At 60.4% G+C, this 21,682-nt stretch overlaps 2 protein-coding genes across 4 annotated transcripts in view; one reads left to right on the plus strand and one right to left on the minus strand.

Moving 5' to 3' along the window:
• RPA1 (replication protein A1) overlaps window positions 1-1,245 on the plus strand; it is a 29,598-nt gene extending 28,353 nt beyond the window's left edge. For all 3 annotated transcript variants that reach the window (XM_088138637.1, XM_088138638.1, XM_088138639.1), the window contains one exon: window positions 445-1,245. In XM_088138637.1, the coding sequence (XP_087994763.1) occupies window positions 445-555 (111 nt within the window). In that variant the 3' untranslated portion in view covers window positions 556-1,245. The remainder of the gene's footprint in view (window positions 1-444) is intronic.
• A 9,720-nt stretch (window positions 1,246-10,965) lies between these two features.
• Window positions 10,966-21,682, minus strand: part of RTN4RL1 (reticulon 4 receptor like 1) — a 37,568-nt gene continuing 26,851 nt past the window's right edge. The window contains exon 2 of the mRNA XM_088138645.1: window positions 10,966-13,083. Within this exon, the coding sequence (XP_087994771.1) occupies window positions 11,744-13,083 (1,340 nt within the window). The 3' untranslated portion in view covers window positions 10,966-11,743. The remainder of the gene's footprint in view (window positions 13,084-21,682) is intronic.

A 21,682-nucleotide genomic window follows, 5' to 3' on the forward strand; every position in this document is an offset into this window, starting at 1 on the left:
TGCCACAAGCTCTGTTTCTGTGGCGTTGCCAAGGGCCCCAGTGGGGCGAGCTGTGGGACTGCTGGGATTCTGACCTGGGAGGGCTTTCTGTCGCTCCAGCATCCCTCACGGTGATTCGAGAGCAAACAGATTGGACTGAAATCTCCACGTCATGCAGAGGGTGTGCAATCAGGGTGCTCCAAAGCCCCAGATAGCAAGCTGATAAGACGGGGGCGGGGTGGGGGGGCGGCTGAGCGGCTGGCTTTGTTTGTTCACGGGAGGGTTGCTTTGATGAGAGCCAGGCTGCTGAAACCTGGTTTGCCTCCAGCCTCTCAGCGCAAACAGGGCATTGGCCTTTCACAGTCGATAGCCTTAAGCTCCAGGGACTCCCAAAGCCCATCAGGCTGTGCCCAGCTTAGCCGCCGAGCCATCCCTTCCTCACCGAAAGCTTTCTGTCTTTCCAAGGATGAGTCACGCCTGAAGGCAACCGCAGTGGAGGTGAAGCCAGTCAACTACAAGGAGTACAGCAAAAGGCTGATCATGAACATCCGGAAGAACGCCGCCCGGCTGGGCTGAGGTGCCCCCCACCGGTCAACTGCGGGGCGGAACTGCAGAGAGCAAAGCCGAAGATTTCTCTTGTTGCAGCCCGGCCCGCCGGCCCCTTTTGCAGCCTCTTCCCCATTTCTGTGCGGTGAAGGACAGGCTGCCGCAGGCTGTCCCAAGCCCTTCCTGGCACTGAGGTCCTGTTTTGTCAGGCCCGGGAGGGCCGCGTTTCCTCTGCCCCAGACGAGCCCGGCTGGGATGGGTGCAGCACCAAGGGCCGTCGTGCCCAGTCCTGCAAGCTCTCCTCCACCCCAGTCCCCGGCAGTTGTTAAGGCTTGGAACGGCAACGGGCAGAATTATGAATCAGAGACGTATCTCTTCTATCTGAAGAATATCCTTCTTTGCAGTTTAATAGATTGAATCAGATGGGCCTGATATTAATCAAAATGGTCTCTTCTGAGAGGAGCTGATGAGTGTTGCCTCTTCTTCCCCTTGGGAAATCTTGGCCACTACAGAGCAGCGTTTTAGTTTTTTGCCTCAATTAATACTATTTTTTGGGGTTGCTGATTGCAGTGCCTTCCTCCTCGTCTTTTTTTTTTTTTTGTATTTTTATGCAAAGAAAATTCTTCTCATATTTTTCCTGACAGAAATAAATAGGGATGCAAGTCTGCAGGTGCCCCCGTTTCCTTTTCTTTCTTAATAAACAGCGTTTAATTTTTTGTGTTTTCAGAGTTCTCTTTCTGCAAACACCAGCGGTTTCTCATTACTGGAAAGCAATTAATTAGTTTTCATAATGCATTCTCACTTGGGGGAGACGTTCCCTTATTGTGTCGAAGCTGGCTGAGTGGAGGTGGCTCAGCCCCACGCTGGCAGATGCCAAGACGCAGCTGCGCTTCGCTGGTGACGGGCCTAACGCTAACCCACTTGGGCCTGACCTGGCATCGGGCATAGTTGTTCCCTGAGGGTCTTTCCAATTGGCCTACCAAGAGAGCTTGGTCATTAGTGACGTGTTCTCTGGCTGCAGCAGGGTGCCACCTGCCCAGCTCTCGGTTGGCAGCTGGGCAGGGTTGTAGGTCTCCTGGGGAGGCAATCCAGAGGTTTTTCTGGAGCAGCCGGGGAGCTAGACCCGGCCTGGGTCAAGCTGACTGAGCCAGTCGCGCTCTTCTGTGTCCCTTCTCTGGATGATGCTTGCTCTGGCCGTTTGCCCTGCTGGCCCCTGTGCTTAGCTCTGGGCAATCGGTCCCCCTGATCTTGTTTAAAAAGGTGGCCAGAAAAGTAGGGCTTCTGTGCCTGACAAAGGACGGGTTTGGGGTTAGGGTCTTGCTTTGGGCTTGGCCACCCTGTCTCTCACCTCTCCTGCCTGCCGATTCCATGTGGCCCTGCAGTTGGGGAAACGCAGAGACAGGATGGCAGCGTGTACCTTTGGGGGAGGGTCCTTGGCTGACTCTTGAATGCGGAGTGATGGGAGGGGGGAGCCTGTGGTCCCACGGAGTACACAGCACGCACCCGCTGCCCTGCCAGTCCACCTGAAGGCACCAGACAGGACTTCTCTTCCAGCCACGATCCAGATGAGGGCAGGCATGGTGTCACCGGCCACCTTCAGGACACAAGAAGCCGTTCCCCCCCCCCCCATTGCTGCATTTTCCACCAGGCGCTTCTATTTCAAGCCTGGAGGCCCTGGTGCTGTGCTGGAACCGGTGCTGCCCATTTTGGGGCGCCCTGCCTTCCATGAAAGCCCCAGGTTTCTGTCCCCAGGGCCAAAACAGCCCCACTGCTCTCTGCCTCCCTGTTCCCCACTTTGGACCATCTCTGAATAATATAAATATTATTGATCCACATATTTAATACACTAATGAAACAGACAGATATTGACAATGTAATTAATACACTCCTGAAAAGTGGAGTGTGCAGCAGGCTAGAGAAGGCTCTATTGACTAGTGTAGTTCTGGCCGCCTGCCCACCTCAGCTGCCTTGTTTACAGGAAGGGGGGCTGATCGGACTCTCTTCTCGGGGGGGGCTTCCCCTTCCCTGCTCCAAGGCTTCCGCTGGGCTTTCATTTTCCTATCTCAGCCTGGGGCCTGGGTGTTCGCAGCCTGGTTGCTTGGACCCCTTGGAAGCGTTGCTGGGCTCCTGTCCCCATCCCCGTGCCAGGGCTCAGCTTCTGTTTCTTGGACTGAGGGATGGGTGTTGGTTTGTGCTGGGGGGGGCAGGACAGGGGATCAGCGAGGAAGGGGCCTGGCTGAGGCCCTTGAGGTTTGGTGAGGGCAGCCGCCTCTGCTGGGAGTCTGGCCCAGCTTGCACCAAGGAGGGAGGGGTTGCTACTGGGCACCTGAGATCGCCATCAGAGTGGGAAGCTTTCCGGGGAAGGCAACCTTAAGTGCAATTCTGCTCCCCTGAATGGGGAGGCCCAAGGCCCTGCTCTGGGCCCCTGCGGAGAACAGCCTGGTTCCCCAACGCTGCTCAGGTGGCTCCTGAAAGGGGGGGTTGCCTTTCCTCCCTGGGTAAGCCCTCGGTTTGCCTGTGCTCCCACGGGCTCCCTCAAGCCAGACAGAGCCTCAGCTGGGAGGGAGAGGTTCCATGGTGACTATGGAAAACCTCTCTGGTCAGGCTCCCCCCCCCCCCAAGATTTCTTGTCTATCGGAGGAGTTGGAATTGCTGCAGGTGAAATATGAATCCATAGGAGGAGTCTTTTGAGCCCCTGGGACTCAAATGTCACAGTATTTGTTGGCCTCGTTGTTACGGGGTGTTGTCCGATCCTTCCCCATCCAAAGAAACAGAGACCTCAGCCTGCAAAGGGAAGCCTTTTCAGGTCAAGAGAGGAGCCAGGTACTCTTCGTGGGGGTGGAAGGCGCCTCTCTTGGGAATCCTTCGGAAGCCCATTTTCAGGACCTCGGGCTCCCTGGCCAGGTCAAGGGGGCCATCATCCCCTGCTCCAGTTTCCCCAGCAACTCCATCATCCCAGCAAGCGTCAGAATCACCTGCACCAGCTCTTGGGCAGGGGTCTTCCCTGAACCTGGCTTTCTTGTGGCCCACTGGCAGTCCAAAGCACCCAGGTGGCCTCTCCTTCTTCACAAGGAGCCCAGGGGCAGTCAAGGAGGCACCTCCCTGCTGTCCAAGCGGGATCTGAAAGGTCGGGCAGGGGCTGGACGTTGCCTTGGTCTTCTGGACTGCTGCGTCCAGGATAAATTCAGTGGCCGTGGAAGGCACTGGGAAGGGGCTTCTCCTCCAGAGACAAGCCAAACATGGGGCTCGCTGGCACCTGCCATCTAAAGGCACAATCAGAGGGCAGATTTTTTTATTTAAAAGATGCCTGTGGCCAGTGCTTAGCTTCCTGGCTCCTGGCCGGCAACTGGAGTCCTCGTTCCTAGCCCCAGCGCCTGCCCATGGGGGCCATTTTGCTTTGCAGCTGGTTAGCTGGGAAAGGTTTTGGAGCTCAACCCTCAGCCCCCGGGGGGTCACGAGTCCCATGCCCGCCCGCCCCCTCCGGCTCAGCTGCCGCTTCAGCTCCGCCGGCCGGCCGCCACCGGCCCTCCTCTACGCCAGCCAGCGCGCTAATTCCAGGACCCCGAGGAGGCGGGCGCGCCCCTTTCTGAGCCCGGGATCCACGAGACCACAGGGCGGAGAAGCTTCCCTGGGCGCGCCGGTCTCCCTGAGCTCGCTCCCGTGGCCGTGGGAGCGTGGCCCAAATTCCTCCGCGTGCCGACAGGGCGCAAAAGGAGAGGCCGCCTCCCAGGCCGGCGGAAACGCGACAAGGGCTCGGCCGTTCATCAGCCGAAGGCAGGGAGGGAGCGCGTCGCGGGCCGCGGTCCTCCGGCAGCCCGGCCTCCCGCTGCTCGCCCGCCGTCGCCGGCTAATGAGGACGTCCGTCTTCCTAAACCCTTCCCATTAAAATATTCAGCCCATATTTCCCTAATATAATTTATCCATTTTTTTTACGTGTTGCATTATGCCACGTTTTTACGGCATCCTATTAAAATGATAAACAGCCCCAGGACAAGAGAAACATGATTTAACGCCTTGCAACGTGACGTAACAGAGTCGATTTAAAAGACGACCCAGGCGGCGGCGGCGGCGCGCAAGGCAGCCGTCGGCTGGCGGGGGTCGGGTTGCCCCGGGGCGCGCCCTCCCGCGCTCTCCTCTGAGCCCCCAGTTCAGCCCGTGGCATCGGAGGGTCTCTGCTTTCTGGCCCGGGGAAAAGCCCTCGCTGGCGGCGGTCAGGAACGTGCCCACGGACCGTAACTCCCCGCGGCTGACCTTGGCCACCGAGGCGCGGCAGTCTCCAGCTGGGTCCTGGGGAGGAACACAAGGAAGGGCGAGGCCAGCGGCTTTTCTCGGCGCGCCAGGCCTAACGAGCTGGAGCCCCGCTCAGACCCGGGTCGCGCTGGGCACAAGGCCAGGCCCCGCTCTGCGCTGCCCGCTTCCAGCTCCGCATCAGGGTGTTAACTCAGGAATGCAAAGACCTCGTCCCAGACTGGGGACAATGCCCACCCCCCCCCAACGGCCCCCAGCCGGGCGAGCGGACAGCCCGTCTCCTTCTTCCCCCGCCATGACTCGGCGCGCCCTCCCGCCGACGGCGGCTTGCGGGCAGTGGAAAGCGCCCGCTTCGCCGAGGGACTAGGCAGCGGCGGCGAACGGCTGGAGCCAACCTCCAGCGCTGCGGGAAAAGCGCCGGCCCGGCTCGGCCCGTGATAGCGAAGGCAGCCGCACCTGTGCGCCGCGGCGAAGCCGGCGCCAGAGCATCTGTGGATCCGCGGCTCCGCTGGACCGACCTTCTCGGGCAGAGGCCTCCCCTCTCCTTTCCCCGGCGCTCCCTTCCCTCCCTCCCTCCCGGCCGGGGCGCGCGGCTTGCAGGGTCAAGGCGGGTGCGGGAGGGGGCTGCAGGCTGGGTGCCCGGCTGCCCCCACCCCGGCGGCGACGGAGGCGCGGCAGACTCCCTTGGACCCAGCCGGCTCGCTGCCTCTCTGTCCCCGCCCGTGATCTCTGGACCCGGGGAGATGCCAGGCCAAAAGGCCCGGGGCTGCCCGCCTTCCTGCTCTCCTGGTGCAGAGACTTGAAGAAGGAACACCGCGGCCCTCATGCACCAGCAGATGATGGGGGGGCGGGGGGGGCACCTCTGCACTCTCAGTCTGGGCGATGGGCTGCCCAAGGTCAGCCTCTGTTCTTCCGGCAGGAAAAGGACCCTGGCCAGGCTCTCTTCCACCGGGATCTCCTTCTGCTGGGGGGGGGGGGGCGGGGGAAGGAGAGCACACTCCCGGGGAGCAAGGCTGCAGATGGCCCAGGCAGGATGAAGGCTCATGGCCAGAACATCAGGCCAGCACCAGGGTCGGCCAGGGAGATTTGTGCCCAGTGTGCGGCATCCCCAGACGAGCTGGCAGTTAAGCCTGTTGGGTGAATATGAAGGGGCCACGTGCACATAATGAAGGGCCTTATGAAGGAGGAGTCTACAATGGCTCTGTGTGTCCTCCTGATTTCTTCACAGGGCAAGAAAATGGTGCTTCCGGAGAAGTGGGAGTAGGAACCTGCAGCTGGGCAGGACTGGAGGAGCCTTGAGAGGGCAGGGCGTGTCTCGGGAGGAGGGGGGTCTTCAGGAGCTTCAGAGGCCAAGGGCTTTTCCCAGCCTGTCCTTTCCAGATGCTCTGGGGCCACCCCAAACACCTGGAGGAGACAGGCGGCTTGATGAGTCGACCTGAACTGGAATACTTCCTGAAGCCCCTTCCTGCCATGGGCCGGTCTCTCTTCCAGACCAGTTAAACCCGCCAGTTGCATGCGTTTTCTGGGAAGTCAGTGGCTGAACTAGAACTCCTGCCTTTGCATTCAGCAGGAAAACACTTGGTGCTGAGCACCGCCAGACAAAGTGACCTGGAGTCTAGGGTTCTGCTGCCAATCTCCACGGAGCTCAAGCAGATGCGGGGCAGGGCAATTTCTTCCAAAGGACCAAACTGCGCTCCCAGGCTAGGTGTGTTATACAAACCCAAACAGTCAACTGTGGGCAATGCCAGTCCTCCAAGAAAATGTGACAGAGGTGTAGATGCTCCAGGAGAGAACTCAGTGCAAAGTGCCTATAGGAATATGTACATCTCCACTGCTCTGTTTCCTTTTGGGGTTACCCAAAGCCCAGAAAAAGCTTTCTGTGGTCCCTCCTTTTTCATTCATTCCACATTCACTAAGTGCCCATTCTTGACCATTTCTCTGGGTCAGGAGAGAGAGGGGAAAGCATAAAGTCCTGTGTTTGGGAGAAAAATATGCAAGTCACAGGACGAGGGCTAACGGCTTGTGAAACAGGTCGGGGGTCCTTGTCAACTAACCAGAGCCAGCAATGGGATGAAGCTGCTAGAAAGGCCAAGACTATTGTGAATCGCACTAACAGGCGCATCGGATCCAATAATGGAAAGTAACTGTTTCCCTCCATTCTGGCCTGGGCAGGCCCCATTTGGAGCTGCGCGTCTAGTTCTGGCATCCCAGTTCAAAATGGATAGCGACAATTGGAGCAAGTTCAGAGGAAGGCTACCAAGATGGTCAGGGGTCTGGAAGCAAAGCCCTTTGAGGAACCATTCAATGATCTGGGTAAGCTTAGCCTGCAGAAGGGAAGACCGAGGGGAGATGTCATCGCAGTCTTCAAACATTTGAAGGGTTGTCATACAGGGGAGGGAGTGGGCTTGTTTGTTCTTTGTGGCCCCAGACGGCGGGAGCAGAGCTGGGGGTGAAACCTACATGGCAGGCGGGCCAAGCTGGACCCCAGGAGGAACCTCTTGACTCCAGGAGCTGTTGGCCAGTGGAACAGGCAGCCACGTGAAGCAGGGGCGGGGGGGAATTCCCTTCAGGAGAGGTTTTCAAATAGGCGTTTGAAAGGCTTGAGCAGATCCTACTCTGAGCAGGTTGGTCGAGATGATTTCTGAAGCCCCCTCCAAATCTATGATTCTGGAACAAGCCATCATGATCTGGAGGTTCTGCCAAACTGTTTTGAATCAGCACAGTTCAGCAGAATCCAAAAACCCAGCAGGACCCAAGTGAGTTTGCAGGATGAAGAGAGCAAAGCTGGAGCCTCTCTCCCCGCCCCCCCCCCCGCCATTAGTTTCCAGACTCCCTCTGGCACCCCTTCCCCTCCCCTCCCCTCCCCTCCCCTCCCCTCCCCTCCCCTCCCCTCCCTCCTCCCCACATCCACTGCTGCAAATATCCTTGGAAATGGGAATGGAGACTGCGTGTGCGCACACACACACACAGCCAGGCATGTCTTTTGGCTGTGACCAAGGTCCAGCCCAGTTCCTCTCTTTGCCCAATCCCATCAGGCCCAAGCTGACCCTCCCTGCCCCCGCCATCCCATCTAGACCAAGGAAGAGAAGCTCCCCCACCAGCTGACGGCCCAGCCCAAGGAAGGGCGCTGCAACCTAGAGAAGCCGGGACCTCACGGCCCATCTCCCCAGTTCTGCCGCCCCCCGCCCCCCGCCCCCCCCCCCGAAAGGCCCATCCCAAGTACACGGGCGAGGACCTGCCCAGCCAGTCAGATCCTGAGGATTTCCCGCCTTGCAGCCCTCCGTTGCTGGGTCCCTCCTTCTCCCAGAGCAGGCGCTCCTCCTCGGTGCTGCGCTCCTTGCGTCGGCAAAAACCCACAGCAAGCCACCCACTGACTCTTCGGGGGCTTTTACGCACTTCGAAAGGTCCCCGTTGGTTTTCTCCCCACTGCAACCAAAGACATGCTCAGCACACACCAATCTGCCTTCCGACTCTTTGCCATTTACGTATAACTTGCCACCATTCACTCCATTGTCCCTGAACCATTTTCCCCCAGATCTCATTTATTCTGAATGTTGCACAATTTTTCTCCAAACTGTTCCCTGGTTTTCCATTATTGCCATTCACGAGAAAATAACACACAATACCACCAACCACTGCATTCGCACTTCTGAACAACCGAGATGACACCAACTCAGACGTTCTGACATCCGTTTCAGTCCTTCTCTGCAGGCCTGCGTCCGCTCAGGCCCCTTCCTTCACCTTTGCCCTGAATCCAGGTTTTTACTTTTTACCCCACTCCCACTCCCTCCTGGGCACCCTCGGCCACACACCCGGCTCAGGCCCACCAGACGAGCCGGGCATTCCCCGCCAAGGTCGGGCTGCGGTGCCCAAGCCACGCCCCTGCTCCTGCTCCGGCTGGTCCCCGCGCAACCCAGCCCTGGCACGCTCCCCGGAGCAGGGCTTCCGGGGGTCCTGGGTGGGCTCCCGAACTCCGCTTGACCTGGCGAGGATGACTGGGCGACCTGTTGCCGGTTGTGCCACGGCTAGGCTGGCAACTGATTGTGCTGAGCCCCCAGGCTGGAAGCTGCCTCCAACTGTGGTGGACGTGCGCCTTGCCTAGCCCCCAACTGCTCCTCGAGGGGAAATAAACCCCGAGAGGAGGTGCAGTCAGTCCTCACTAATGGTGGGGAGCAAAGGAGGCTGTGCTTTCATTAAGCCATGGTTTACTGATGGACCCAGCTAGGGGAGCTCACATAATCTGCTAAACCAAAACCATTCTGGCTTCTGGCTTGAACCCTGCTAGTCAGCATTTTCCAAGTTCAGAATAAACAGTGTCTTTATTTGGATCGATGAGGACTAGAGCCTTATTTTGCTTCAGGGAGAAGGACGTCACTTAATGACGGAGTCTCTGGTGTGCATGTTGATGTGCAGTTCTGGCTCTCCAGCAAGGGCTGGGGAAGGCCTCTCCTGACCCCTTCGCCAGCAAAAACTGGCTTCTCATGTTCCCGAGATGGGTGAGTTGCACACGGGGGTGGGGGGAGCCCCGAGTCCTGCCTCCAGCAGGAGCCTTTCTGCTCATCGCACCTCCCTCCCCAGGGCACTCCTTCTGCTTGTGGCCCAGCTGCCGCACAGGTCTCGGGGATGAGGCCCCTCTACCTCCGTCGGTGCTGGTCTTGTCCAGACATCTCCAGGGCCCAGTAGGGAAAGCCGGGGGCTGGGCGGGCGCCCGTCCGGCCTGCGTGTGAGGTGGGTTCTGGCCAAGGGCCCCAGCGAGTGGGAGGTGGAGCAAATGGCCCAGGGCGCACAGCCCCTGGGTGTCCCTCCAGCTGAGGGAGGGGGCCCAAGGCTTTTCGGACTGCTGATGGACGCGGAGAGGCCCCACGCTGAACACCTCCTCCTGCTTCTCCCACGAGTGGTTGGAAACCAGGGGCTCCCCTCGCAAGGCCCTCTGGTTGGGTGCCCCCATGGCATCTGAAGGGCAACGATCCGGCCACCCACCTCAGGGACCCCCACTGCATTACACGGCATCCCTGAAGCCAAAGTCCCACAAGTTGAGCCCGGCCAGAACTTGGCCCTCGCCGGCTGCCCTGCTGACAATACCAGGCTGGTCTGCGAAAGGGCCAGCTGCGGCTGCAGACGACCCGGAGCCCAGTGGGTTGCCCCCCCACTCTGCCCCAGGCGGAGGCAGGTGGGCTTCCAGTTTGGGACCGCCTGGCTTTTTTCTGGCAGCTTCCCCTGCTCGCTGGCTGCTGCGGTTGGGTCTCGGTTCCACAGCTGGTGGCGCACCGTATTGTGATGTAAACAAAGCATGTTTCCCCTCCCTGAGTGGAAACAGATGGGCTGAAGCTGCTGGAAGGTGGAAAGGCCCATCTCCCTCGGGCTTCTGGAGGAAGTTTGCAAGGGAAGCAGGGGGGGGGGACGGAGGTGCTGCCCTCCTCCTGCCAAGGGAGCAGAGAGCCTTCAGGGAGGCCTGGCGAATGGGCTGCTCCTTGCCCCTCACCTGGGGCAGGGGCAATTTTCCACCCCCCCCCCAGCACTTGCAGCAGTGGAGGACGGCGGCGAAGACCAGAGGCAGGCACAGCTGTTTTAGGCAGATGCTTTATTCCCCCTTGCAGGCCACGGGCTGGGAAGGGCCCAGCATCCAATGGTAGGAGAAAGGGTGGGAGAGGCTTGGGGGTGTGCAAGGCCTGCCTGACCCCCCCCAGAACTGGAGATCAGGCTTGGGCTTCTTCCTATGACTAGGTGGGCCTGCCCAGCATCCCCGCAATTCAAGCATGCCTGCTCCTCCGGGCCCCCCTCCCCCCACCCTTCTTCACTGACCAAGAAGAGCCCCAGACAAACATTCCTGGTTGCTGCAATCCCATCTGTCCGGCAGCTCTCAGCCCCCCCCCCCCCGCGCAGGAGCCCAAGACCAGCTCCGTGCAGTCCTCCTCCTCCTCCTCCTCTTCTTCCTCTTTCCAGAATGCGGATTGTGAATGCGGATTCCAGACCTCCCCAAGGAGTCCCCCCCCCCAAGAGATGGTCCAACTGCCTGCTTGGAGGGCCGCTGGCCGCACAGGGAGCTTAAGCGCACAGACCATCTTGCGCTCGAGGGCTCTAAGCACCAGCCCCGAGAGCTCCCCACCTTGCCTCCCCTGGGACCCTACCTTGCCAGAAGGTCATCCAGGCACTGAGGCAGGTCTCCCCCCGCCCCCCCACAACATTTCTGCACTTGTGTCCCTTCTGGGCGTTTCTGCTCCCGGTCTCCTGGTTTCCTCTCTGCAGTCCATACGCATCACGCAAGACACACGCTTGTGCAACAGAGGGCAGGGAACCTGTGCACGGGTTTTACTTTATGCGTGGACACAGATGTTACAAAAGAACGACACACCTTTCTTTCAAACGTTTTTCAAGTTTCCACCTCTGCCAGGCCAGCCTGCCTGGCTTTCTGTGGGCCCACGGGGTCCAGCCAGGGGCTCGGTCCTTCCTGAAAAGGGGTGGAAGATGCATCCTGAGCAATGTGGAACGCGGAGGGTCGCTTCCACCAGTCCGAAGCCCTGGCCTGCTCGAGGCGAAAGGGTAGCCAGCATCACAGCTGGTGCCAAGGGGTGAGGCTGGCGGCAGCCTGCAGCTGAGGTCTCCTCTGGGGCCCAGGGCCTCGCTGCTCCCCCCCTCCGAGGAGAGAATGGTCAGGGAGCAGAGCCGGCATTCGTCGCTCATGATGAGCCCCTCCACTTCCGGTTGGGGGAGGGCAGGGATGCCCTTGCCCTTCCTTGGGAGCTCAGCTGGGTCACTGGAGGGGGCGACAGGGCTCCTAACCCCGTCTGGCCACACCACTCCTGGCCGGGGGCGCAAGGCAGTCCCAGCCGAGCAAGCCCGCTCCTGGCTAGCCATGGACGGGGGCCGGAGAAGGCCTGGCTGCTCCACAAGGCCAAACCCTTGACAGGGAAAAAGAGTACACCCCAGCGCTCAAGAGGGGGGGCTCCAGCGTGGCTCCAGGCAAGCCCCGTCAGCGGAAGATCACCACCCAGGCCAGGGTCCAGGCAAGAGCGACAGTCTGGAGAGTCTTCGCAGCCCGGCCCCCTGTGCTCCGGCCCCCACCTGCAGCCTGCTGAACCCCACTGGGGGGTAACACGGGGGCCCGGAGGCACTTGCCCTTGGGCTTGGGCAGCAGGCCGAGGTGGGGCTTGTGCTTGAAGTCCTGCGCCTCCTCGGCACCCTTCCACGGCCCCACGGAGGCCGGCCTGGTGCTCCGGTTGCGGCTCTTGGTACAGTTCTTGAGGGCCTTCCGGGAGCCGGGGTGCTGCCCAGACTGGATGCCGTGGCCCCCCACTCCGCCCTTCTCCTCCTCCGCAGGAGAGAGGAGCGGAGGGTGGTCCCTAGGGGGGGCCCTGTCGGCTGAGGGGGGCCAGGGGCCGTGGAGCTGGTGCAGGGACTCCGAGCTGGAGCAGCCCCGGAAGCCGTCGGCCTGGAGCTCCTTCAGGTCCCTGCCGCGGAGGCGCTCGGGGACCTCGCAGGGGACCGTGGAGCAGGAGCCCCGGAAGCGGCGCAGCCACTCCCAGAGGGACTGGGCCCGGCAGCCACAGCTCCAGGGGTTCCCGTTCAGCCGCAGGTACTCCAGGGCCGCCAGGGGCGCCAGGGCCTCCCCCTGCAGCTCGGAGAGGGTGTTGTTGAACAGGAAGAGCAGGGTCAGCCGGCGGAGGTCCCGGAAAGCTCCCCGGTGGACACTCTGCAGCTGGTTCTGGTGGAGGAGCAGGCGGTCCAGGTTGACGAGGCCCCGGAAGGCGTTCTGCTGGAGGCCCCGGAGCTTGTTACCATGGAGGAAAAGGTGGCTCAGGTTGACGAGGTCAAGGAAGAGGTCCTCCTGGAGGTAGCCGATGTGGTTGTCCTGCAGGTAGAGGTACTGCAGGTTGTGCAGGCCTCGGAAGAGCCCACTGGGCAGGGAACTGAGGCCACACTTGTAGAGGTGCAGGGCGTGGAGGTGGACGAGCCCGTGGAAGGTCTCAGCTGCCAGCTCCCGCAGGTGGCGGTTGTCCCCCAGGTCCAGCTCCTCCAGGCGGGTGAAGTCTTTGAACGTCTCAGGATCAATGAAGGTGATGTTGTTGGAATAGACCCAGAGGGTGACGATGGAGGGGCTGAAATGGCCCCTCAGCAGCAGCGAGATCTGGTTGTTCTGCAGGAAGATGCGCTCGCTGTCCTCCGGAATCCCCTCCGGGATGGTGAGGAAGTTGTGGGACTGGCAGCTGACCGTCATGGGGGACGGGTAGCAGACACAGTCCACAGGGCAGCCCTCGGAGGCCGGGATGGCCAAGCCGAGGAGCAGGAACAGGAAGAGCTCCAGGCATCGCCCTGGAAGGAGAGAAGGTGCAAGAGAGTGAGCAGACCCACAGGAACGCTCCTTTGCCCGCGTGGGGCCCAACAGGCCTCCTCCTTGTCCTGAGGCTGTCCCCAGGTCCAGGCCCTCTTCCTCTCCCCCTGCCCTAAAGCCAGTCAGATCACCTTCCCACTCCCAGGCTGGCCACAGAGAGGGTGGGGCAAGGCCTGATCCTGGCAGCCCTCGCGGAGCATAGTTTTCGGGGGTGGGTCTCCCTGGCCATGGAGACGAACACTCAGCCTGTTCTCCCTCAACCCCATGCTCTTCTAAGAGCAGCCGTGGACTGTGTGCTCTCCTGTGCTCTCCTCTGTGAGGCCAGGGTAGAGCTAGGAGCTCCCCCCATTAGCTAGCTGTGGTGGCCTCCCCGCATGGCAGACCCCCACTCCTCCCTCCTTCCTGGACACACACCAGCTGCTGTCCTTCCAGTCTGTCTCCCAGGCATGATATTCCCGAATACTGCCGAAGAGCAGGATCAAGGCCAGCTCCCCCTCCCTTAATCTATTATTTATTCTCTGAAATATTAATGCCCTGCCCTTTGCCAAGTGGCACCAAGGTTGCTATAGCATCCGACTGTGAAAGACGTTTAATTGCCATTTGGGTTTTAATCCCCCCCAATTAAATATTCACTCATGTTGGGAGCCCAAGTGGGGCAGGGGGGCTGGGATCCCCTTGGCCTCCACTGCTCCCGAAAATCAGGGCCCCTCTTGCTTATCTGGGTGGGAAGGCAAGCGTGGAATGAACTGGGCAGCTGGTAAGGAATCCTCCAAGGTTGCTGCCCCTTCAGTCGACCCAAGGGCCGGGACTACAATTTTCAGAATTCCCAGACGGCAAGGCTGCTTCGTCCCAAGGCTGTGGAGAGCAGAGTTGTTGTTCAAAGATTTGCCTTGGGCCTCTGTGTGTGTGTGTGTGTGTGTGTGTGTGTGTGGGGAAAATGTTGCCCATTACGCTAGACCCTCCTTTCCTCAACCATACTGTGTAGACTCAGCAGCACTGGGCCGGGTTCACCCATATCTGCAAGCCACATGACTAAGTCCTCCCTTTGTCCTCCGCCACAATAAGCCACCCAACGTCTTAAGGCCAAACCAGATGGGCTCGTGCTTTACCTGTGATCTCCCAGGACACCCCCAGATCCTTCTCACAAGCATGACTGAGCCAGGGGCTGTCCCTTTTCCTACCTCACTTTAGAACCCCACGTTCCTCACCATTGTGGGTTAGGCCCAACAGTCAAGTCTATCATCCTCTGGAACCTTGAGTCTGCCTTCTGAGGTGTCAGCAATTCCTGCCCCCCCCATTTCGTATTAACTGCTGATGTGATTAGCATCTCTTCTGTCCACTTGTCTGTGAAGATGCTGAAGGCAACCCTGGATGGTACCTCCCTCCATGTTGACACAGAACCATTGAAGACCATGGGTCGGGGAAGGTGGTTCAACAGCTGCAAATCCATCCAGTGGGGGGGGCCACCCACCCACCCGCTATCACAAAGGAGGCTACAATCAAACTGATCAAACTCCTGACTAGAGTCAAAGAACACTGCATCCACAACATTCCCTTCGTCTACTAATCTAGACACTCCGTCAAAAAAGCACGAAGAGCTGATCTGCATAAGTTTTACAAGGCTTGCAAATTACAAGTTACACCGCCGCTGCTGCGGCTGCTGCTGCGGAGGGGGCCCGTCTCCTTTCCGTCGGCTGTCCAGAAGGGCGGGACTGGAAGGGACCCCAGGAGTCCTGCCCAGCCCTCTGTACACGGCGGGATCCCCTGCGCCATCCCTGATCCACGAGCGGCGTCTGCCTCGCCCTTGACTGCCCCCCGCCCGCCTTCCGCGGCCCCAGCAGGGATCTGGCCAGGGCTGCGAGGGGGCCCCAAGGGGCCGGGCGCGGCAGGGCGGCTCCGCGCTCTCGCAGGCCGGCCGGCCGGCCGGCGGGCCGCCGCGCGGTTTCTCTCGCGGAGAGAGAGGGGCGCAAGAGCCGCGCCACGGCGCCCCTCTCCCATCAGGGGCCTTCGGGGCTGGAAGTGAAGCGAGCCGCCTCTCCTCCGTTCCTGCTTACAAGCCGGCATCGGAGGCAGGGAAACAGTGCGGGAGCCCCGCGACCTCGCCAGCCCGGACTAAGGCCGACCGCGGACGGCTGCGCTCCGCCCGGCCTGCTGAGCCCGAGCCCCGGGCACAGCGGGTGCCGGCTCGCGAGGAAGCGGCTCCCGAGACTGCCGCGGGCGCTCCGGCCGGCCCTTGCGGCCCTTCTGCTTGGGCGCGGATGAGACCTTGCTGGAGGGCTGCTCGCCGCGCGGCGACGGCTGGCCAGCCGCGGGTCTGGCGGGCAGGCCGACGCGGGGCGGCGGCGGCGGCGGCGGCGCGTCCTGGCCAAGGGCGTCGAGGGCGCCCCAAGAGCGTTCCGGGGTCCGCCCGCCGCTGCCCTCGCGCTTCAGCCTTGCCGGGAGCCCGCGCGCCCGCGCCCTGGAGACGAGTTCCGCCTCCGCCCAGGCAGCGTCTCCACGGGGCACAGGCGCCAAGGGCCCCGCAGCCTTGTTTACTGCACCGCCGGGCTCCCCCCGGGCCGCTCGGCGCAGCGGCTTGTTTTCCAGGTTGGGCGGCGGCATCTTTTTCTCGCCGCCTCCGCCTCCACCCCCGCCCCGTGCCCTTGGCAGAAGCGGCCCTTCCCGATGGGAAGCCAGCGGGGCTGCGGCCGCTTTGCGACCCCTCGCCCCCCTCCGCATTTCTCCGTCCCTGTTGCGCTCGGCTCTTCAGCTGCCTCCCGCGGTGCCCCCGAGTCCTCTTGACCGCCCACTAACAGTTTGGGCGCAGGACGGGTCGCCCCGGTGCGCCAGCTGTAAATGCAGGAAGGCGCTCTGGCCTCTGCTGCCCCCCGGCTCCCGGAGAGCTGGGCTTGGATTCGAGGCATGTCACAGGATGTGGAGGAAGCCCCCTCCCCAAGGAGCTGACCTTCTGTCTCCTGCCCGGTCTGGGTCAGACTTCAGGGGGTTCTCCAAGTTGCTCAACCAATTTCTTCCTTTGAGTTAAAGGGTGGGAGGCCATCGATTGGGGGGCCATCAGTGTACCCCCTTCAAAACTTTGGATGACCTTCCCAGCAGTTCCAGGAAGAGACTGAAACACCAAGGGGGCCAGATGGAACCACTCGGAGGCAGAAGTCAGTGGTCTAGGGGTCCCCCAGCATCACGGGAAAGGTCTTTCTGGAGGGGGCACCCTGCCTGCAGACTGGCTGGAGAGGCTGGCCTGGCCTGGCCTGGCCTGGCCCGGCCCGGCCCGCTTTATGCTCTCTGCAGCCCCAGACGGGGAGAGGCGAACTGCGTTGTTCTGCCGCTCCTGAAGCCAGTTTTTGTTTTAGGTGGTTTTAACACAGTTCTGGGTTTGTGGGTTTAACCCGCCACTGAGTGAAATGGACGGTTTGACTGGAAGTGCTCGGGATAAAAGTTTGGGAAGGAAGCCAGTGGGAAAAGTGGAATTCTAATGCCTGCGGTGGGCCTGAAAGGCGTCCTGCTCCTGCTCCCCCGGCCCCCGCTCGCCCCTCCCGCAAGCAGGCCATACATGGCTTGCGGTTCCTTTGCCCGGGCCTGGAGTGGGCTTTTCCTGCCCGCTTTGAGGCCAGCATCCGGGGGAAGGGAGGGCCTCCCAGCTGGGCTTCTCCCAAGGCTGGCTGGGAACCACGCAGCCAGGCTGGTTGCGCAGAGCAGTGTGGCGGGGTGGGCGCCGTGGAGAACCAACAGGCCAGCTGTTTAGAATTAGAGTTTCTGATAGAGTGACAGCTGTTCCCAATCCTCCAGTAATCACCCGGCCATTCTGGAACATAAAAATCATGAGAGATAATTTGGTCTTTGCATAATTTGGTTAGGCAAGCTGTGGCTTAATAGCCATTCTGACCTCCAAGGCAGGCGGCCGGGGCTGGGGTTCTGCAGCCGAATGCCTTTGCTGGGGAGAGGAGCGTGCTCCTCTTTGCCACTTGCACGGGCCCACAAACCCACTGGAAACCCAGAGATCTTGGTTGGAACAAGAGAGGGCTGGGAAGGCCTTCCTTTTGTCAGATGGGGTCGCCTTGTGGGCATGGTGGGAGGCACGCTTGCTCGGGGCACTGGGAGATGGGCAGTGGGCAGAGGAAGCAGCCCAGGCCGGTGGTGCCACCAGGAGCACTTTGCGAGGCCTTTGGGCACCAGAGGGTCTCTCCTCATGATCTAGGGCGCAGACTTCTACAGATCAGTAGACTATAATTGTGCCGTGTGGAATAAGCCACCGTTGACTCATTCCCACTTCAAGTGAAACCAGGAAACTTGGCTTGCAAACCACAATCGGTCACTCCATAGAAAACAGCAAGCCCAAACTTTGTCCCAAACTTTGGGACTGAGTGCACCGGGTTCCTGTCTGCTGTGGTCCTTACCCAGAAAGGTCTACATAGCTTGGCATGGAAGTGCTTGCAGGACCCTCCCCAGCCAAAACTGACCCACGAGAAGGGGCTGATGGCCCCCCCTTCCCTCGAGACTCACTGGAGCTGCTTTTCGAGTTTGGCCTTCTCGAAGCGAATGACAGGCACCCCCATAGTCTGCCTTTATGGGTCCTGAGTTACTGAGGTCAGGATTTGGTTTATTGTTTTATTTTAGTTTCTACTGTGGATGTTTTAATTTAAATGCCTTCTTTTTTTGTTGCTGTGAACGACTGTAAACCGCCTAGAGTCTGTTTTGGCTGTGGTGGGCATAAATTTGATAACGTATAAATAAATAGATGAACGTGGGAAGCCAGCCTCTTTGTCCCAACAGCCCGTCTTATGAAAGCATTTATTTAGGAAAGTGTTGTTGCCCCCAGGAAAGAGATGACAGGAAAGCTTTTCTTGCCAAACGTGGAGGTTTCTGCTTGCCAAAGAGGCGGGAGAAGGTAAGGGTGGGGGTCTTCCCACCCCTGCTCCATGGCACCCAGCCCCTCTCGGCAAGTGGGTGGGGAGGGAGAGGCCATTGTCAAGGACAGAAGGAAGCCCCCCCACTTGCTCCCCCGCCCTCTCAGGTTGCCACTAACTGCAATTTTAAAGCCAGCCATAAATTTGAAGTGTAATAACAGGGAAAATCAATGCTGCACAGGCTGAATCTTGCAGGGCAGTCCAGCCCAGGGGCTCCCCAGGGCCCTTTCCCTAAACCAGACAAATGAATGCCAGGGGAGCAGCTCCAGGTGCCACACCAAGTGCCTGGCCTTCAGGGGGAGGCGGGGGGAGAGATTTGCTCATCCTCGTTGTTTCTCGCCGTGGCTTTTCCTTGCAGAAAGCTCAGCCCCTTGTTGGTTGGCAAGGCCAGCTGGTCTGCAGAAAGCCGGGGGGCTTCCAGAGTCCTCCTCCTCGCGGGCGGACTGAGCAGACGAGCGAGATCCTGCCTCTCCCGAGTAAGCAAGACTGCTTTAGCAAAGAGCAGCCACAGACACACACATTCACGCAGAGCCCTTTTCTTCACAGTAAGAAACACTGCAGAGCTGGGCTGCGCTATGTGGCGGCTGTGCGCGAAGGGTGAGGGCCCCCGCGGCCCCCCCAAGGGACGTGCTCTCTGGTTGGGCAAGGCTAAGGATGGAGGTCGGGAGCGCCTCCCTTGGCATGGGGTCAGGGCGCCCGGAGCCCCGCTGGCCGCTGTAGCTCAGCGGCCTGGGGTTGAGCAAAGGGCACCCCGGGGAGGGTCTCTCAGGCCAGCTGTGCAGGAGCAGTCCTGGGGGCAGCCTCCAGGAGGGGCCAGGCATGGCCCAGAACCAAAGGAAGGTGGAGGCAAGATGGAAGTCCAAGAGCCAGCCTGGCCATGGCAGGAGCTGCTCGGGGGCTCTGACCTTCTGAGCCTTCCCTGGCTCAAGAGGGCCTCGACCTTGTGATCAGGGTTGGGTGCCAGCCTCCCCAGCACTGGCACAAGCAAGTCCAGGGGTGCTTCTGGGGGGACTGGGGCTCACCCTCCCAGCTGACTCCGGCCAGCAGAGCACTGCTGTGCCCTTGAGCGAGTGGCCCTGCTTGGCTGGGCAGGGGTGTGGCCCCACCTGAGCTGCAGGGGGCGGTGGATGCCTGCAGGGGGTTGCCCTGTTGGGGGGCACAGTAGGGGCAGCCCGAAACTGCCAGCAGGGCCTTTGCTATCTCTCTGTTTTATCTATCTGTCTAATTTCTAAGGCTGTCCAATTCCATAATGGCTCCGGGTGGCACGCTGTGTTACAATAGAGATACTGCAGATTAAAAATGACGGTCTTCCAGAAGAGAGCAAAACAAACACCGTCTATAGAGGGCTTCTCACTCCACTTAGCCCAACACCTGGGGGAAGAGCCAGGTTTTAAAGGCTCCTTTAAACAAGGTCAGCGCAGGGGCCACACGAACCTCTGAGGCATTTTGTTCTGGAGGGCAGGCCCCACTCCCTGGGTCCCAAATGACACTCTTAATCGCGGGATCAAACAGGACAGGCAGATACCACAGGAGACCAGCGGGCCCTCGGAAGGCCGGGCCCTGTGCCACGAAGGGCTGTATAGGTGATGGCCGGTGCCTTAAACAGCACCCAGAAGCCAGGCAGCTTCTCAAGCCGCAGGTCACCTGGGCCCACAGGGCTGCTGCATTCTGGACCAGCTGAAGCTGCCGACTGGCCTTTGGGGGCCGCCCACCTGAAGCACCTGGCGAGATGAGCAAGGTGTGGAGGGCCTCTCGGCCCCAGCACAGGCGCAGCTGGGAGAAAGCCTTCCTGGCCATGGCTGTTACCAGCGCCCCGAGCTGGCCCAGCGAGTCCAGGAAAACTCCCAAACTGCACACTAGTCCTGAACCAGGAAGCGCAACCCCATTTAGGGCTGAAGACGGGAAGTCCAAATACCCACAGCCACCTGGTCTTGGTAGGGTTGGGCCTGAGCCTCTTCCTCTCCATCCCATCTTCCACAGCGTCCAGACAACGGGACGAAACCTCCACGGCAGCACTCGCTCAGCCTGAGTGAGATACACAACCAGGTACCTTCAGCACACTGCTGACACCTGACCTCGACCGACAGATGACCTCATCCCACGGCACCCCACACATCAGGGGCCTCAGATTCCACCTCTCCCCCACTGCCAACGCCAGCTGGAACCAGCCACAGAGAAAGGAGGAGAACCGTTGTAACGCGGTGCCTCCCTCTTGATCCTTGCATCGACTGATGACACCAGAGGTCAAAAGAACCGCAAGTCACCCCCCCCCCCCCAGTTCTGCCAGAGGCGCAGCCAACGTGGCAGAGGTGGTCTCTGGCCCATGTCCGGGTCTGAAAGCCAAGTGAGAAGGGGCGGGGCAATCTGTTTCCCCCTCCAGGGTGCTTTTAAACCCTAGCCTGACGCCTCGTAATGGGTTGTGGAAATGGCCTTGGGAGCCAGGAGGAAGAGCCGCCGACCGGTCACCGGCACATCAAAGATTCCTCAGCCCACAGAAGGGGAGAGGGAGGTGGGGGAGCGTTTCAGAAAGGACCCCCCCAGCTTTCCGGAGAGCAAAAGGAGAGGAGGGGGGAAATACTTTCAGTCTTGCAAGAGTCTGTGAATGTAACCTCACAATAAAGACAGAGTTAGTACTCCTGGTTGTGCTTCTTGGCTGGACTACCTCGAAGGGCCAACGCAGCTTCTCAACAACTTTCCCTAGAAAAGGGCATGGAGAAAACTGTCCAGGACGATGGGGTCCATCCTTAATGCTTCTTGAGGAGGCGATGCATCGCTGCTTACCTCAAGGCCGGCAAAATCTCCCCCCCCCCGCTGCTGCTGCAGGGACCCACCCACCACCCCCACCTCCTGAGCAGCCTTCGCAAGGCAGGAAAGGAGTGGAGCTCTTACACGGGAGGTCGGGTTAGGGTTAGGGTTAGGGTTAGGGCCCTGCCCACTTCCTCAGTTACAGGACCAAACCCTTCCCTCACAGGACCACAGTTCTGTCCCCCCTGCAGGGGCAAATTCAAGCGACTTGATCCACCAGATGCCCAGAATGCCCTTCACCGTGGCCCTGCCCGTGGTCCTGTGACTCGTCCCTCCTCAGCAAGGAACGGGTGGCCTTGAAAAGGGCCACCGGATGACTGTCGGACAGAATAAACAGCAGAAAAAATCATGTGCTTTGCCCCTCTCATCGGCACAACGTAATCCCTACTGTGGGCTCTTTGGCTCAGTTCACTCGCGATGTGCTCTGGGCCACTGGGAGTTTCTTGGAGAGCCAGGGAGCGCTCGGGTGGTGCGCAGGGGGAGGCTGCCCAAGAGGGGCAGTTCCAGGCAGCACAAGGCCCTCCGCCAGGCTCCCCGCCAGACCCTCGAGGGAGACCCCCAGCTCCCTCTGCAGCCCATCGAGGCCTGTTCATCACCTGGGGTGGACCAGCAAGGGGGGCAGCGCCAGCCAGTCCAAAAGCGATCACCCCGTGGCACTGACAGCGTGCCCTCCGCTCCCCGATGGCATCGCAGCTGCCCCGAGACAAACAGGTCTAACAGGCAACACCTGGCACGTGTCAGGCCCTCGATTACTTGGGGCAGGCCTGCGGTTGCCATGGTGGCCACACAAACCTGAGCTGCTCCCGACTCTTTGCCACCCTTGTTTACCTGCCGGAAGGCAGGTGGCCTCTCCCTCCCGTTGCAGGAGCCGCTC

This window comes from Python bivittatus, unplaced genomic scaffold (assembly GCF_059951505.1).
Source record: "Python bivittatus isolate LINGU-HERP-01145 unplaced genomic scaffold, Pbiv_v1 ctg000240_np1212, whole genome shotgun sequence".
NCBI lineage: Eukaryota > Metazoa > Chordata > Lepidosauria > Squamata > Pythonidae > Python > Python bivittatus.